The 17,865-nt window shown below is 36.1% G+C and overlaps 2 protein-coding genes and 1 long non-coding RNA gene across 3 annotated transcripts; 1 reads left to right on the top strand and 2 right to left on the bottom strand.

The window, feature by feature from the left end:
• Positions 1-4,267: 4,267 nt before the first annotated feature.
• Positions 4,268-10,565, bottom strand: LOC131003118 (E3 ubiquitin-protein ligase BRE1-like 2). Its single transcript, XM_057929595.1, has 19 exons — positions 10,063-10,565; positions 9,337-9,498; positions 9,156-9,243; positions 8,848-9,078; positions 8,584-8,751; positions 8,199-8,410; positions 8,020-8,103; positions 7,818-7,937; positions 7,559-7,745; positions 7,320-7,480; positions 6,912-6,983; positions 6,747-6,823; positions 6,400-6,594; positions 5,792-5,864; positions 5,590-5,676; positions 5,343-5,480; positions 5,063-5,265; positions 4,828-4,990; positions 4,268-4,627 (listed from the first exon to the last, which is right to left on the bottom strand). The coding sequence occupies exons 1-19, from the start codon at positions 10,165-10,167 to the stop codon at positions 4,496-4,498; spliced, it is 2,658 nt and encodes an 885-aa protein (XP_057785578.1). The 5' UTR covers positions 10,168-10,565; the 3' UTR covers positions 4,268-4,495.
• Positions 10,566-12,850: 2,285 nt separating this feature from the next.
• Positions 12,851-15,309, top strand: LOC131003121 (protein FAR1-RELATED SEQUENCE 5-like). The gene is made up of 2 exons (XM_057929599.1): positions 12,851-15,027; positions 15,121-15,309. Exon 1 carries the CDS (start codon positions 12,869-12,871, stop codon positions 13,661-13,663), a length of 795 nt encoding a protein of 264 aa, XP_057785582.1. The 5' UTR covers positions 12,851-12,868; the 3' UTR covers positions 13,664-15,027; positions 15,121-15,309.
• Positions 15,310-16,156: 847 nt separating this feature from the next.
• LOC131003122 (uncharacterized) lies at positions 16,157-17,643 on the bottom strand. The gene is made up of 2 exons (XR_009094544.1): positions 17,460-17,643; positions 16,157-16,591 (listed from the first exon to the last, which is right to left on the bottom strand). It is a non-coding gene; the product is annotated as an uncharacterized LOC131003122 (long non-coding RNA).
• Positions 17,644-17,865: the final 222 nt, after the last annotated feature.

Below are 17,865 nucleotides of genomic sequence, written 5' to 3'. Positions count from 1 at the left end.
AGCTTGTTTCTTTTTGCATTTATCAACACTATGCCCAGTGATCCTGCAATGTGTACAGTAAAGAGGTAACTTCTCGTAATAGAATTCCACGTGATAAGCCATATCATCTCCTTGAACTTGCATCGACTCTTGCAGCGGAAGAGATAAATCAACTTCGACAAGCAGCCGAACATAATGCCCAACATCGGCATAGGCAGACGCCCCATCAATTTTAATAGAAGTGCCAACGACGTTGCCAATAGCTATGATAACTTCAGGATGCCAGAACTCCACAGGAAGATTATATATTTTTACCCAAACTTGGCTCAACGAAGAAACTTCCTTATAGGGATTAAACCCTTTCACCCACTCCCTCATACGAAGGGATCCCTTCGACAAATCCCATAACTTTCGAGCCTTAACAATGTTCTTATCCTCCATTGTATCAAACTTCAAGATATAAAAGCCCTTACACATTGGGATCAACTTCCACTCCGAGGAAATCTTCCATATCGATTGTAGTTCCTGCTTAAGTTCAGCGGTAGGACGAGGCGTATCACCTTTTTCCAATAACAGTTTTCCAATCATCGCGTAGCGATATTCCTCAAACCGTTTCTTGCAAAATTCAGAAGGCAAAGAAAGAGTAAAACCATGACCTGATTCTTGTGCCTGAAGCGCCGTGAACTTATGAGTAAAGACATCTGGGCGTCGCAAAAGGCGGGGAGCAACCACACCCGCGTAAGAACCACATTGATTATCCGGGAGAAAATCCCCCTTCGCGCCGGAGCCACCAGGACAGCTGCTCTTTGTCGTAGCAGCATGAGAAGCGTGCTTTCCCGGAGAGAGATGAGTGTCTAGTGCCGTCGGTTGCATCCCCGTAGAGGATCTGGCATCGACAGTGGCTAGAATACGGTGTTCATGGGAAGAAATCAGATCCTTTCCCCGAGCAGCAAGCGGAGGCAAGGAATCAGCCGGCAGGTTTGTGACTCTGCCGGCGGTGACACCCGACGAGACCCCCGGAGAGGACCTGGTGTCATCAGCAAGGAGACGCTGTGCGTGAGTTGAAGGTTCTATGTCTCGGAAGGCATGCCGGTTTCCCGAATCACAGCGGACGAAGTTGTTAGAGATAGGGAGGAGGTTAAAACCTGACCGGTCCGGCGAAGCGCCAGGGGACCTGACTGGAGGGCTCATGGAAGGTGGCGGCTAGGGTTCCATTTTCAATCGTCCGTCCTATACTGAATCCACTTGTATACTTTATTATCTACACACTTAAAATATTAATTTACAACTTCTTAATTCTCGTGCCGAAACCAAACGTGTCAAGATTCGTGAGACGGAGGGAGTACAACATCAAAAATTTGATACTCATATAACATATGAATAATTAACTACTATTAAATTATAATAACATAAAAGTTACATTAAAATAATATTTATGTTAAAAAAATTATCTCGCGTGTATTGCATGAACGCAAAACTAACTAATCATTAAAAAAAGTAAGTTGCATACTAACATTCGTGAGACAAATAATTTACAAGATAATCAGATAGACGCACCTGAAAAAATCCTTGATAGAAAATGTATTTTTTAGATTGGAATTCGAAATTTTTAAATGATAAATTTCGTATAAATGAATTTGGTGATAGATACTTGTGCACAAAAATTCGCACAAAAACTCGTTAGTAACGATTTTATATATAAAAAATAAAAAATAAAAAATTAAAAATTGCTTGGTGGGTGCTTAAGCCCCTTCACCACTTAATCTGTTTAACTTTAAACACTAACAAAATTGGGATCTCTCACCAATCATTTAATTTCCTATCGGAAAATAAAAGTATAAAAGTCAGCTATTGAAACATATGGATATTGAATCCACCTAAGTCCAAACTAGGAGTCACGTAATCTGATTGTCGTTTTACAATAGATATTTAATTTTTTTTTTTTTTTTGATCAATTACAATAGATATTTAATACATGAATATTTTTTATATTGTGTGGGGGCACAATAATTTCATCCAAAGCGGATATGGTTTGTATCCTATCACGACTTACGTGCAATCTAATCTTCTACCTAAAATAATTTTTTTTAGGGGGAAAAGAGAATTTATATATTCATATTGAAATGTGCAATATCTGAAAGCCATGACGGGAAGTCGTCCTTCCAGATCATTACATTCTGAGAACTAATAGCCAAAGAAGCTAACTTATGGGCGCTGAATTCGCAGTCCGCCGCATATGACAAAAATCAATCACAATATTCTTTCTAGCCTGCTCAAAAACTTTCCAGAGGTCGTTGCTCAAGGACTCTGATCCATTGTAAGTATCATGAAGCACATGAATCGCTAGAATAGAATCTGAAAACATAACAATCGACCCAAAATCATTCTCTAAACAGAAGCCAATACTAAACATTAAAGCGTGCAATTCACCCATAAGAACTGAATTTGTATAACCCGTCGGTCTGCTCACAGCTGCTAATATCGAGCCCTTGTGATCACGTGCAATAAACCCTACCCCAACTCGGCGACCCTCTTCCTGCCATGCCACATCAACGTCAACCCAAATAATCCCCAACCGCGGTGGGTGCCACAAGTTGTCCCCTTCAGGAGGCAAGATTCGTTGCTTGAAAGCTAGCTGAGCACGAGCTTCCTTAAACTTCTGCAGAAGCACTTCACTTCCCTCGATTCGATAGCGCACATCTCCAACCTTTTCTCCGTTCTTAGCTGCACACAAGATACGCCAAATTTCCCATAACCTCATAAACCACCGCCCCAACCCTTCTTTCTGGACCTTCTCATGAACCACCTGACTGATATCGAGCAGGTGCTTTAAACGTTGAACAAAAGGCCAAAATTCGGAGTCATCCCAGCCACAACGGACAACGCTACAAAAAATAAGGCAATGCGATGAAGATCCCCAATTCATGTTGCACCAGGAGCAGACTCCATTCGAAGGAATGTGGTGGTTGAAGAGGTTTGCGTCCATCGCAATGAGATTATTGGTGGCTCACCAAGCAAAATGCTTGACCTTGGGAGGGATATTAAGGCGCCAAAGAAGCTTCCACCAGGACATTAATCCATTCGTTGATGAAAATTCATGTTGGCGAAAGAAACCTGAAGCACAATGGTATCCTGATTTCACAGAATATCGACCTTTCTCATCGAAGCCCCAGAACATGCAATCTTCGCTTCGCCCTTCATGGATGTCGATCGATAAAATACCGTCAATCACATTTGTTGGAAAAACACCCCGAAGCATTGTCTCATCCCACTCATTCTCGGTCGTGATTAAGTTGGAAACCAGCAGGGTGTCATTGTGCGCATGAGAGGGATTAAGAACAACAGTAGCTACCCCCGGAATCCACACATCTTGAAAAGCTCTAGTGCGATTACCATCGCCGATCTTCCATCTAATTCCTTGGCGGAGAAGATCTCGCCCCCAACACAGAGATCGCCACATAAAGGAGCAATTTGACGTCACCTTGGCTTCCATGACATCAGAGCCCCTTCTACCTAAAATAATTAGTTTTCCTTCGCTCATATCACTTATACGATTACTAGTATGACCATTCGTGCGATGCACGACGAACATCGAAATCAACCACACATTTTAAATAAAAATATATAAATATTAGATAAATTATAATTAAATACAAAATATATTTTAAAAATAAATTAAAGATAAACCTTGTCAATTACAAATTTTAACTTTGTATAATGTGCAATGATAATCATAGTTATTAAATAATTTCAAAATTTTTTGATAATGAAAATTAACATTACACACTATTATTATAGAGTATTACACGACATATTAAATGAATAAATATTCTCATGGGCTAACATAAATAAAAAAAATTATAAAATTTTAGCGAAGAGAGAGAAAATAAAATATCTTAATATTTTCATAACTTATTCATTTTAAATTCATTTTTGATGATTTTTTTACCATATTAAAAAACTTGTCACAAAATTAAATTTAAGATGCATATTGAATATATTTTTTTTTCATAAATAAAATTTTGTGATGTTTAGAAAATAATTAAAATTATAAAAAAGAAGAGAAAATATTGAAAAACTTGGTGGAAGAAGAGAGAGAAAAAATTGAGGGAAAGAATGGAGGAAAAAACTCCTCTTTTATATATTATATAGATATAGATTATTTAAAAAAGTAAAATTATAATATAAAATTATATAAACTCATATTTAATATAATATCCTAAAGAATAGATATATAATCAAATAGGACAACACAAAAAAATACAAGTCAAGTAAAATGAAAACGGAAGAAGTAAAATGTATCTCCAACTTTAAATACTAAATAGTGACTATTTGTTAATTTAAAAGTGTTACATGGACTACTGCCTATGCTCAAGTAGTCGAGTTCAACTACAGAAGCGCTCAAGATAATGGCAAACTTTTACAACGACACGCACTCACACAGTTGGGTAATTTACAGGCTGAATAATTTGGCTATGGCTTAGCCAAGACTAGAACTAGAGATTCTGAAGCTACTTTAAATCTTTACAAATCGAACGTCGCTCTGGCCGAATGCCGTTCCACAACCTGGACACTTCCGGTGGCGGATTTCTAGGTTTCTCTGGATGCATTGGTTGCAGAATAGATGGAAGCATTTCACAATCACAACCTGCCATGATAAACTAAACCTCTTTAGGCATTGCTCAAATAAGATGAGGTATTCAATGTAGGCTTGTGATAGACAGGATTCTGAACTGTAATAACTTATCAAAACAGAAATGGGAAATTGTCATATTTCCTATGTTTGATTTGATATGTTTGTAGAGGAGACTGGTAGCTGCAGGCAAATGAAGGCCACATAAGCGTTACCTCCTTAGGCCGATCAAAACACACTCCACACTTGAGTATAGCCTTGCAGTCTTTTATCTCGTCTTGAAGTTTCTGTATTGCGGCCTCACCAGTTTCAGCAGTCAGCTTCTCTACTGTTCTGTTCAATTCTATCATTTCTTCATCGAGCTTCTTTCTCTCGCTTCTGCAACATATCAAGTTAACGTATATATGATGAAACCTTTCAGCATTACAAGGAGAGTACAATGTGGATTACCTTTCATTGTCTAGTTCGGTTTGAATATCATCTATTTTTCGCTGTATCTGCTCATGTTCCTTCTCGGATATTGATACAGTGGATTTCAGCATCTTCAGTTCTTTCTCTGCATCAGCTAATTCCCATTTTGCAGCTTCAAGGTTCATTGCTAAGTGTCTGTCTTCTTGAATGGAATTCAGAACTTCTTGGTGGTGAAGTTTCATCTGCAATGTTTGTCCTGGTATGAATGGGGTGATCGGAGATTAAACAAGATCGGAAATTTTCAATTTAACCAGTTTACCTGCTCCTCACTTTGAGCTATTCTAGACTTCAAAGCTTCAAGAGATCCATTAAGCTGTTCAAGTTGCTTTTCTAACCCTTGTTTCTCAGAGAGCAATGAGTTTTGTGATTGCTTTGCTTTCACGCTCTCAGACACCAGCTGCAAAACGAACCATTGAGGAGTAAGGATAAAGCAAACTTGATTGCACCAATGAGCTGTAGACCATGAAATCTTCAAATAAAGAGAGATTACGGTAATAGAAAAAAACCTTTATGTTATATTCATCCCTTTCAGTCAATTGTTCCAACAAATGCTGGTTCTGAGTCTGCATATCTTCGTAAGCTTGACCAATAGTCTGTAAGCAGATTTTGATAATCAACAGAAGCACCAAAAGGATGATGCTAGGAAGATGTAATAATAAGATATTTATCATGTATTCTATAAGGTACTAAGAAAGAAAATATTGTCACCTCAATTTCGGAGATATAGGACTCAGCCTCTCCTTCCTTGATCTTGATGGCTTCCTTGAGTTCCAAGACATCTCTGCATGTCAACAACAGAAGATACTCCTCAACAATTGTATTGACTCAAGAGAACTTGCATAGCCTGGAATCAATCTAATTGAAATAGTTAATAGCACAAACAGGAAGATCTAGATCATGTTATAGTCGTGCCAATTGGTGCTTTTCGTTGAGGGTGTCCAATTGTATCCCAATAGGTCATTAAATTATGAGACAAATTACTTCCTTAGCTTTAGTCCTGCAAAAGATTAGGTGTTATTTTCTTTCACCCTATCAGCATTAGGAGTGTTATCTGTTATTTGGTTATCATTGAACAAGGGGAAGTATATAAATAGGATGTAATTCAGCTGCATGGCCTAAATTCAATATACAAACATTATAGTCTAAACCCTTTCATTTTAGGGGCTCTGACTCACTTTATGTTCATTTTCTTAGGACTTGAAGTGTGCCCTTGGCACAAATCATTCTCAGTCGTGTCAACATTAATGCATAAAATAGAGAAAGTACTATCTCATTCAAACTAAATAAGCACATAAAGAAAGAGTAAGAAAAGGAACCTCTCAGAAGTATCTAACTCTGCCCTTAATTCAGCCATTTCAGCTTCAGCAACAGCAAGTCTGTGTTGGCATGCTGCCTCAGCTTCATAAGCTGCTTTAACTCTCAATTCCAAGCTATGTTCTTCTAGGGCATTCCTCAGACTTTCAGCTTGCAACTGAGCTCTATGTTCCGATTCTCGAATCTCTGGCAAGTCTCTTCCAAAAGGTTTGAAACACAGTTTCTCTCATGAGATATAGAATCCAAAGACAGAGTAAGATATTTATGCCAACGACAGATTTATCCAGGACATCTAAACACAACAAGCATGGACCCAACATAAATTATCCTAGGGAGGATATATAACTACCTGTTATCATAAATTTGTTGACCCAACATATCCAAGAAGATTTCCAACTCTTGTTTATCCTTCTCCATTTTCTCAGTCTGCATATTCACTTCCAGGAAGTTAAGAGATATCTGCTTTTATATGGCCAACGTATAAAAAAGATTAGACAATGGAAAACAAACTTACAATATCCTTTAAAGACTTGACATCCTCCATTTGCCGAGCACACTCATTTGCCAAATTCTTCAATTCAGCAGTCTGAAAGCAACAAAATAAAAAATCTGTTCAACTGAAAGTTATGGAAAATATTTACTGGAAATGACAATAAATAACTTGCGAAAATAGAAACAAACAAGTATGAAGGGTTTAGATTATCATGACTGATGACACTATCAGAAAGTTAATTAACAAGACATCAAGGTGAGCAAGCGAGCAAGTGTTTCAAACTTAATTTGTTTAGATGACTTCCAAACTTTGTTGCAATTTGCAAATGCTAGGCCCATAAACCAAACAGAAGCAACAAAATTATTTTTTCTTTGTGGTAAAAAATCCACATCTGAGACAGAAAAGAGCATCAAGATAGTAAAAAGTGACCTTCACATCCAGTAAGGCACCGAGTGATTGAGCTTTCTCACGCAAGGAGAGGGCCTCATCTGCTGTTCTTTTCCACTTGTTTAACTGGCTTTCCATCATCCCCATTTCTTTTGTCAAAGCAGACGCCATTACCTGGAACTCTTCTTTGATGTCTTTTCTTCCTGAATAAGACATAAACTGTTTCAGAATATAGAGTAACACCCTGACAACAGTAATATTTCTATGCTATAGCACCCAACCTGAATCTTGCAGAGCTTCTTCCATTTTGATCTCCGTCTCATTCTTCTGAAAAACAATTGACTGCAGTTGATTCTGTAGTTCTTCAACCTTTGACTCAGAACTACCAATAGCACTCCTAGCCAAATCCATAGACTCTCCCTTAGAGATTAAGTCTTTCTCCCTCCGCATGATGAAAGGCCTTTCAGCCTACAATATTAGCCTTTAGCAAACACCACAGAGCTAGACCGTGTTATCAAAATTAGATAGGATATATCTTACTTGCAAAGATTCTGTCAAATTTTTATATCGCTCTGCCTCCGCATTCCAGTGCTGAAACTGATCATTCAACAAGCAATATGGCCGAGAAGTGTAAACATACTTGTCTTCCTTTAGTTCGTTCTAGAAAAAAAGAAGTTGACAAGTTAGATTGCTTACAAGATGTAAATTATCTATGAATAGGTCGAATAATTCCTTATAGAACCTGAAGATGATGTAGCTGCTTTGACAAAATAAGGTTGTCGTCACGTGCATCTTCAAGCTCTGAAAGGCGATCCTGTGCCAGAACCTACATATTTTCAATTATATTAACATCCATCAGAGTATTATGTTATAGGGTCAGAGCAGGTGAGAAAGTGTCTGAACTGGCTAAGGGATGAAAACCTTTATCTCCTCGATTGATTCTTTAAGTTCTCGTAAACGCTTTGACCGATCAGCGGGCTTTTCAGGAGACACAGTTCCATTCACTAAATTAGGAACTATAACAGGAACAGGAATTGGGACGTGCATCCCAGAAATCCCATCTTTTTGCATTTTCAGGCTAATTAATTTTCTTCTACTTTCTTCAAGTTCACCCATGCTTTCTTCCAGCTCTCCTTCAAACATAATATCAATATGACGCTTAGAACAGAGTCATAAAACTATTCAAGTTGACCATAACAGACTTCAATATACATATCCATCCATTTATGCAAAAAACTATTGGGCCACAAATTGCAGTAAACAACAGTTTCTACCCCCACGCTATCAAAGCCAGAAAAAGTTGTACCAGCAATGCGTTTTATCTCCAATTGATCAACTGAATGGTTGCCAATGCAAGCTTGAATCTCATCAGCATACTGTTTGTGTTTAGAGTGAAGCACATCAACCATCTGATGGAGGTGCCTGGACTCCTCTAACATCAAATTATCAAGCTCACGCAATTGGACAACAGCATCTGGAAAGGCCAATATTAAATTTAAATAAAATATGCTGTCTGTGTGATTTGTGAAAAGATATATGCATACAATGGAAAAACGAAAAGATTCATAACCTTCTGAAGAAGGTTTCCCCAACAAAGTCCGAGCTATGTCCTTGAGTTTAGCACTCTGACAATCAATAGCATCTTGAAGTAATTTCATCAACTCCCTCGTAGAAGTCTGACGCAATGCAAGAGCTCTTTTAACACAACCAATAGATCCATCCTTGTGGCTGTCATCGATAGTATCTGTCTGTATTAACCTACAAAGAAATATATCCTCCGCAGCACATGATGGAATAGAGCCTGACGTACATCATTGTATTCAATATGTATGCAAATATCTTTCCATAGTCCAGAATCAGCATAGGCTATAAAATTACCTCGAGAAGATTCTCGATGATCCAAACTTTGTAAAGCACTTGGGCCAGCTCCCGCTTGTCCCCCAAGTAAAATAATATCGTCAACCAACTACACAAAGTCATCCAGTTAACTGGTAAAGGATGCTATTTACATTCCATACAAATGAGACAAACTATGTAATAAAGAGGCATGCTGAGCAACCTGGTTCCAAAGCTGGTTCACTTTTATCAAAACGTCATCATATGAAGTTTGCTTCTCTTTTAATTCTTTTATATTAGATTCAAGATCGAGCAACTCTTGCTTCTGTGTTTCTAACTGATGTACAAGTTTCTGGTTCTGGTATTGAAGAACTGAAGCATCAACCTGTCAGGACATGAATTTGGTAACTTTCCCAGTTATTTTACAGATAATCACCTTAGATATTTTATCAGAAACATAAAATTCACAAGCCAATTCTCAATTAGAGAAACTATTATATACATAAATATTGAATCAACATAATCCATAGTACATAACAGAACAGAACAGAACAATCACTGTAGAATCATCCCAAGAATAAAGAGCGAATCCCTAAGTACGTATAACCAAGAACTAAAACCAGCTCAAATTTTTTTATGCAATCTTTCCTCATAAACATAGTCGCTGTCTGAAATGGTGATCACGTTCAATACAAGCACCAAATTTGAATTCAACATTAATATTTTCTTCTACTTTAGTGTTCCCACAGCACCGTTACCACAATCATCCAACTTCCAATGCCAATGAGATCAAATTTAACACAAAAAGCACACTTCCAAAACCCTCATTCCACATCCAATCTCAGTTAAAACCAAAGCACAGAATCCTACCTAAAACCCCAAACATGATTAACACCGGTACAAATACAAATCACATCAATCACGATACATTGTAATACAGAAATTTTACAGGTTTATCCTCATCCGGAGGAGGAGAAGCAGAGTGGCGAGCCATGGAGACGTCGTGATTGTTGAGATGAGGACGCTTTTGCTGCGGCTCTTCTTCCGGTTCCATTTAAACAACCGCCGCCCCGCTCCTGTTCAACGCAATTCCTGTATATCTGATTGCCCCAAACATTACATGAACAATTCGGATTTTTCTTTGTCCTTTTCTAGTGTTTCCGTGAATTTGTTGGTAGGCGCAATCTTATCAGAGCTGAAGCGTATCAACAGAGAACTATTGGCTGCCTGAAAACCTTGTCCAGCTAGAGAGGGCTTACCCGAAATTTGTTTTGTTAATTGCTAATTTACTTGCGTGTTCATATTAGGCGGCACTCCAGAAATCCAAGAGCTACAAAAACTTGAGAGAGGGAGCGAGGGTGGTTGGGTGGGGGGTGGGGGTAGCCGGCGAGCCGCAGGCAGTGGAGCTGTGGAGATCGTCTATCGGGGCCGAATAGAAATATCGGTGGGCCTATTCTTTTCAGCAATTGGGCCTATTTATTAAGGCCCGCTAATGAGTGTGATGAATTCCATGAGTTAATTTAACAAAATCTTACTATTTCCGTCACTCAAACATCTTTCTTTCTTTCTACTTTGATTCGTCTACAAAACATCTTCCTAATTTAAATTTAAAAGTAATTCTAATAACTATTACACATAATTTTTTTCTTTTTTTGTGGAATTTATTCTCCACTCATCAAATACACAACTAACTTTTATTAAAATTCGTGTCACTCTTCTTTAGGAAGATGTTTGAGGGATGGAGAGAGTACTAAATTCTGATACTTATATTAAATTGATTACTAAAATTTAATTTGTATTGTTTAAAAGTTTCAAACAACTTTTTTCTAATAATATTATTTTCATAAGTCTGCTTGCAAATACGAATGGTAATGGATCGGATTTTATAAAGGTCCAAATTTAGATTAAAAAATTTCACTTAGGTGTTGACCCGATTCATCGAGTCCAAAAAACTAAAATTCAGATCTAAATTGATAAGATTTACAATATCTCGATTTGAAACACGTATCTATATCTTTCTATCTTCTAAAACAAGTCATAATATTATAAAGGAGTATATAATTATCCAAATGTCAACCAACACGACACATTCAAGTTCAACAACATATATTTGTGACGATTGAAGAAAGGTTGTAAGACGAGGGAATAAAGATTCTTGAATGTGAAAAAAATAAGTGAATAGACTCTATACTAGGGTTAGGACATAAAAATTATATATATAAGAAAGAGATCATGTAGTATCCAAGCCTTAGGTAGTAAGTAGTACTCATTTTGAACCACACATTTTGTCCATGTGACGCCACCAAGATTGTGACACGTGGCAAAGGGCTTCCTGGTTCCGAACCTGTGGACATCGCTAGTCTCACAATCTCATGAAAAATAACAATCTCACTGGAACCTACCCATATATACATGGGGGTTGGTTATAGTGAAAACCGCAATTTAAAATGAGAACTGAGAACACTACATTGGCGTGTAAAGTTACTATATTCGTTGTACAATTAATTACATTCAGGAAAAATGAAAAAAAAAAATCGCTCCCTCCAGGATTCGAACCCAGATGATGCATCCATCCATCAAAATGATGCATCCACCATTGATATTCATGATCCAAGGATTGAGAATGGTATTCCGTTCTCATTTTAAATCTCGGTTCTCATTTGAACCTATATATATATGTGTGTGTGTGGAGAGGTTCAAGTAAGAACCACTAAATAAAATAAGTACGAAGAATCATTTTCAACCCTTCGATCATTAAGATCTATGATAGATGCATCATCTTTGTGGATTAATGCAACACCTGGGTTCAAATCCTACATGGAGAGAAATTTTTATTTTTTTGGAGTGCAATAAATTTAGTAGCAGATACATTAATTTTATAATAGATGTAGTAATTTTAATGATTCTCACGTTCTTACGAAAATTGTAGTTTTCACTAGAACCACATCCTATATATATATATACATGGGGGTTCTATATATATATATATATATATATATATATATATATATATATATAGAAAAGATATGTTGCGTAACATATATCAGCGATCGTGAGCGCTGCTTTTCCAGATCAGCAAATTTTGTTATTTTTTTTTTCCTTTTTTCTCTCTTCTATGCCTTCCCACGCAATTAATCTGTATCTATTTCCTCCCCACGTAATTCACATAATTCACGACTCTGAAGCGCAAGCGCAGCCGCTCTCTCGATCTCTTTTTCACTGTTTACATCATTGTTAACCAGGTAACGATTGTTTGGTTTATACCGTTGCACTTGGTTTCTTCGAAATAACTGAAATTATAGTTTTAATAATTTAGACGCTTGACAACTCCCTATTTCTCTTGGAAAAATTAGAGAAAGAGTTGTTGTCATATCCATCATAAAAAATAACGATTGATGGACTTTGAATAGAGATGAACCATAAGAGTTTTAAATTATGGTCTAATGGTTAAAATAGAAATACATACCTTATCACAGATCAATATTGTTTTGATGCAGCGACTTTAAATGAGATGAATAGATTGATTTCTTTTTCTTCGCCACCTTTTCTATATGTTGGTAAGTGAACTAACATTAATAAATATATTAATCCACAACATGAATTACATATGTGATGATATACTTTAAATTCTTTAAGTTAAGCTTTGTTTAGGATTCATATTATATCCATTCACAACATAATTACATATGCATAGGATCTAACTTGTATTTCAACTTTGCCATGTGAAGTAGGTACTTGATTTCTTAGAATTAATAATGGAAGAAAACATCAACGATCAGCTCTATATTCCTCAAGTTGCAGATGACCGAAAGCCAAAAACTGGAATGAAATTTGCATCAATAGATGATGCATTTTCATTCTATAATCAATACGCACGTGAAGCTGGTTTTAGCGCAAGATTAAGCAATAGCAAAAGGATGAAGATGACAAATGAAGTTGTTTGGAAACAGTTTGTGTGCTTTAAAGCTGGTCAAACAGATGAAGCCCGTTCACAAAAACGAACACAAAGTGGTTCCCAGATGAAGACAAGAGCTCGTGGTGAAGTTAGAACTGATTGTAAGGCAAAGATTTCCATTATCAAGCAACAAACCGGACCTGAATGGAGTGTTAGTATTTTCATGGAAGGTCATAACCATGGACTTTCTACTCCCTCAAATGTGTATTTGCTCCGATCACACCGCAGTGTGTCTGTTGTGAAGAGAGTATTGACTCAACAATTTTCAGAAGCCAATATACCGACTTGCCAGCAAATGCGACTATTGGAGATAGAGTCCGGCGGGCCTGAAAGTGTAGGTTGCACAGAAAGAGATATTATGAATTTTGAGAAAGAACTAAGGGATGAACAAAAAGGGATTGATGCTGAAACTCTGATAGAATTCTTTACATCTGAGAAAGAGAAGTATTCAACATTCTTCTTTGATTATGAGACTGATTCAGATAATAAGTTCAGAAGATGTTTTTGGACAAATTATATTTCAAGGAGGGCCTATAGTGTATTTGGCGATGTTGTTTGTTTGATTCCACATATAACACCTATTAGTATGGAATGATTTTTACACCTTTCGTAGGGGTTAATCATCATCATCAAACAATTGTTTTTGGTTGTGGATTTCTAAGTGATGAGAAGACTGAATCATATGTCTGGCTGCTTAATAAGTTTATGGAAGCTATGCCAATAGGTGCACCAAAAGCAATCATCACTGATCAAGATCCTGCTATGACAAAAGCAATTGCACAAGTTCTGCCTAAAACAGTGCATCGTTATTGCTTGTGGCACATATTGAACAAATTCCCAGATAAGATTTCTCCAGTGACTTTCGAGATCACTATCAGAGTATAAAGAATGTTATAAAAAACTCTACATCTCCTGAGGAATTCGAGCAGAGCTGGGAAGAGGCTATTCGATGTGCTAACTTGGAGCAAAATAGTTGGATATTATTGATGTATGAATTGCGGCATAAGTGGGTTCCGTCATATTTTAGTCATGTATTTTTCGCTGGAATGTCAAGTAGTCAGAGATCTGAAAGTTCGCATTCATTTTTCAAAAAGTATGTTTCGAACAAGAACTCATTGATAGATTTCATCACACGATTCAATAGGGCACTAAGACACCAAAGACACAATGAGTTAGTTGCAGACCATATTGATATGAATGAGCATCCAAAAATCAAAACAAATTGGCCAATGGAAAATCAAATGGTTAAGGTGTACACAAAAAATGAAATGGACGGAGTTTCAAGATGAAATTAGTCAAAGTCATGGTTACTTTGTGCAACATGCCTCTACAAGAGATGATTTAGTGATTTACAATGTGGTGAGTTTTCAAGATTGTTCATCCTCGAAACCAAGGCTACTCACGCATGACAAACAGAGAGACCATGTATCATGTAGCTGTGGAAAATTTGAGTTTGATGGTATTCCGTGCAGACACATGTTAGCTTTCTTTCGCGTTAATCAAATATTTCATTTACCTGAAAAGTATATAGTCAAGCGATGGACAACAAATGCAAAGATTGATGTTATATATGTCATAGATGATCAAAATGCTAATGGTGATCCGGTAAGATTTTTGATGTCACGCCGCTCCAAGTTATCTTATAAGGCTTCAGTATTGATTGATGATGCATCTTTGACTGAGGAGGGGACAAAACTTTTGGATGAACAAGCTTGATTACATATATGGTAAGATCAAAGAGATGAGTATTAATCCAACGATTATCTACGAAAGCCAAAGAAGGAAGAGTTTGGATAAAACCAGAAATATTAGCGATCCTTCTGAAATAAGAACAAAGGGATGTGGAAAGCGAATGCTATCATCGAAAGAGAAGTCAACTTCAAGAGCTAGGGTGTGTCATGGATGTGGCCTTCGTGGAGTATCACATGACAAACGTAATTGTCCAAACTTGCATAATGGGTATGTGTATAATTCTTGAGTTTTATCATTTATGGTTTTTAACTATTATATTAACTAATACATTTCACTTCACTATGTCATGTTTAATGTCAGATCAATTACAGATGATCATCACGACAACAGTGAAAATGGAGTTGAAGAAGATTGAAGTCCATAGCTGGTGCAAATGCATGCTTTGAGCTTTTCTACTGTGCAAATTTGAACTATTGTTGATAGATTCATTTTTATTTTTATAAAGCTGTGAGAATTTATATAATTCTTAGTTGGTTGCTATTTAATTAATTTCTTTACCTTTGAGTTATATGAACAATGATTCAATGTGTTGGATATTTGTTATTTGTGCCACCAATAATCATTTGTTTGGCGCTTGAGTCCGAAGGTAATTTATTTTTATAATTAGTTCTCTAATTAGCATAGTATTTTGAGTAGGCTTATCCATCATACCAGGCAGTATTTTGTGTCGCTTTTGTGTTCTGTGAAGTTTGTTTGATTAGTGGAGTGCAAACTTTGGTGATCATTCTCTTAGTTGGAGGTTTTAGTTTTAGTCGAACTGATTTCATACTGCTATGTTATCCTTGAAAGTGAAAGTTGATGATTTAATAAATAGTTCTATAGATAGATATTTTTTTGGAATTAAATCAATTACTGAGCACTTGATCTTTGTTTGAATGTGTTGTTAAGTTGCATCTGATTTTCGTTTAGGATAATATGTGAAACTACTGAATCAATTTTTTTTACCTTTTCTTGTTCTTATTCAACTGCAACTGCAAGCTAGTCTGCAACTCTAAGTTTTTGCATCAATTGCATATGTCAATTTACTCAAAAAAAATTGTATACCTTGACTACTATTCTTGTTCCTACTGTCTGACGTGGTTTTTCCATTTTTTGAATATATCCTCACATTGCATGTTATAAAACTTACTCTTTTGATGGCCCAAGTGTCATTTTTTGTTGGAGTTATTCTAGTTATTATTGCAGCATGAATTCAAAATAAAGAAGAAAAAATAAAGAGATTCAAGATTTGTGATGTTAGCGAATCATAAGAATGGAAAAATCGAAGAGTCAATGTATTGAAATAATTTAGAGGAGAAACCATAATTCTGTTATATAAAGCCAATACATGAAAGATAGCCCCAATCTGGAGTTGTATAACTACACACGTTTCACCAAATTCACAAGAATGTAATGAAAACTAAAACTGAATGTGTAAAAAAAAATCTACAATTATGAAATACAAACGATGCAGGCAATTTATCTTGAAAGTTTGGACTTTTTTCCTTCTCTTTATATCTTCGTTTCTTGCTACACACTTTCATCGGTAGTCTCCCCTGTTCATTGCACTCGAGACCATAGCTTGGCAGGGCTTCAACAAGAGCATATATTTTATTTGTCAAAATAGATATCAGAATTATCGACTCCATGAATATTTCTTTGGAAATGTCAATCCAACTATTTCATATCGAGCTCATATTAGTTTTAGGCATGTTCCCTCTGGATCCTACATTTCTGAGCAGAACATTATATTTGTATCTTCTAATTCAAGACTTGTTTTTCTCTTCAAATCCTACAATATTTTTCCAAATAAAGAAATAAATACATAAATAAATAAGAAAAAATGATTCTAAATTACAAAAGTTCATGATCAAGATTATTTCCGTTTGAAAAGGAAAAGTTAAATCATCAATCGCATAGCTCTATTACTCTAGAAGTTAGTTTATTACATGAAAATAATTTATCCACACTACAAAAAAAGATATTTTCAAAAAACTTAAAGAAGACACTAGAAAAAGAGCAAATTCATCAAGGAAAAAGTGAATTAATTCTGATTATAGGACCAATATACAAATATCACTCTGCCCCAATCATTATTAGTTTCAACTCCCATATGTACCTAATGGGATTTGCCTCAGATAGCAACATATTATACCACATAAAGTGATCCTCATCAACATCAGCTTCGAATGCAGAGACAAATAGTTATGAATATTTAATAGAAATCACAAATAACTAGAACAATTCCCAATTATTTATCATACAAAACAATAGACATTCTGACTACCATCTATAGCACATACGCCCCAAATACGAAAACGACTATTTTACAAAACAAAACAGGGCTACAAATAAGTGATCTAACATAAGAGTGAAAATGCTCTAAATCTGGAACCACACAATATTGAAATAGTGATTGAACAATAAACACGCCTCAAAGAACATAAAGATTTGAAAGTTAATCCCATTATTGGAGTTATTTGATGCTCATAATTATATTATTTTGGGATTCAAGAAAAATGGAAGACAATGAGCCAGAGAGGGAGAGAGAGGTACTTCCAGTGTTTAATTACAGAGGAGAAGAGAAATAAATGCATAAGATTTACCTAGGGAAGGGGATGGAGAAGACGCTTGCACAGAAATAGATACATATGAATTACCTGGGGAGGTGATGGAGAAGACGCGTGCATTGAGAGAGAAATAAGAGAAAGAGAGAGTTTTCTAGTGCTAAATATTTCAAGAGAACAGAAAATAGATACAGATTAATTGCGTGGGAAGGCATAGGAGAGAGTAAAAGGAAAAAAAAAATAACAAAATTTTCTGATCTGGAAAAGCAGTGCTCATGATCGCTCATATATGTTACGCAGCATATCTTTTTCTCTCTCTCTCCTCTCTCTCTCTCTCTATATATATATATATATATATATATATATATATATATATATATCCTCTCCCTTGTAATAGTATATAGATTCAAATATAGACCACACAATGTGTATATATCGCCTCAATATAATTTTTCTCAATTCTCATTCATTCTTATTTTTTTCCAAATCTCCGATCAAT

The sequence above is a fragment of the Salvia miltiorrhiza genome, unplaced genomic scaffold (genome assembly GCF_028751815.1).
Source record: "Salvia miltiorrhiza cultivar Shanhuang (shh) unplaced genomic scaffold, IMPLAD_Smil_shh fragScaff_scaffold_71_2, whole genome shotgun sequence".
Lineage (NCBI taxonomy): Eukaryota > Viridiplantae > Streptophyta > Magnoliopsida > Lamiales > Lamiaceae > Salvia > Salvia miltiorrhiza.
This window is presented reverse-complemented; position numbering and strand designations above follow the sequence as displayed.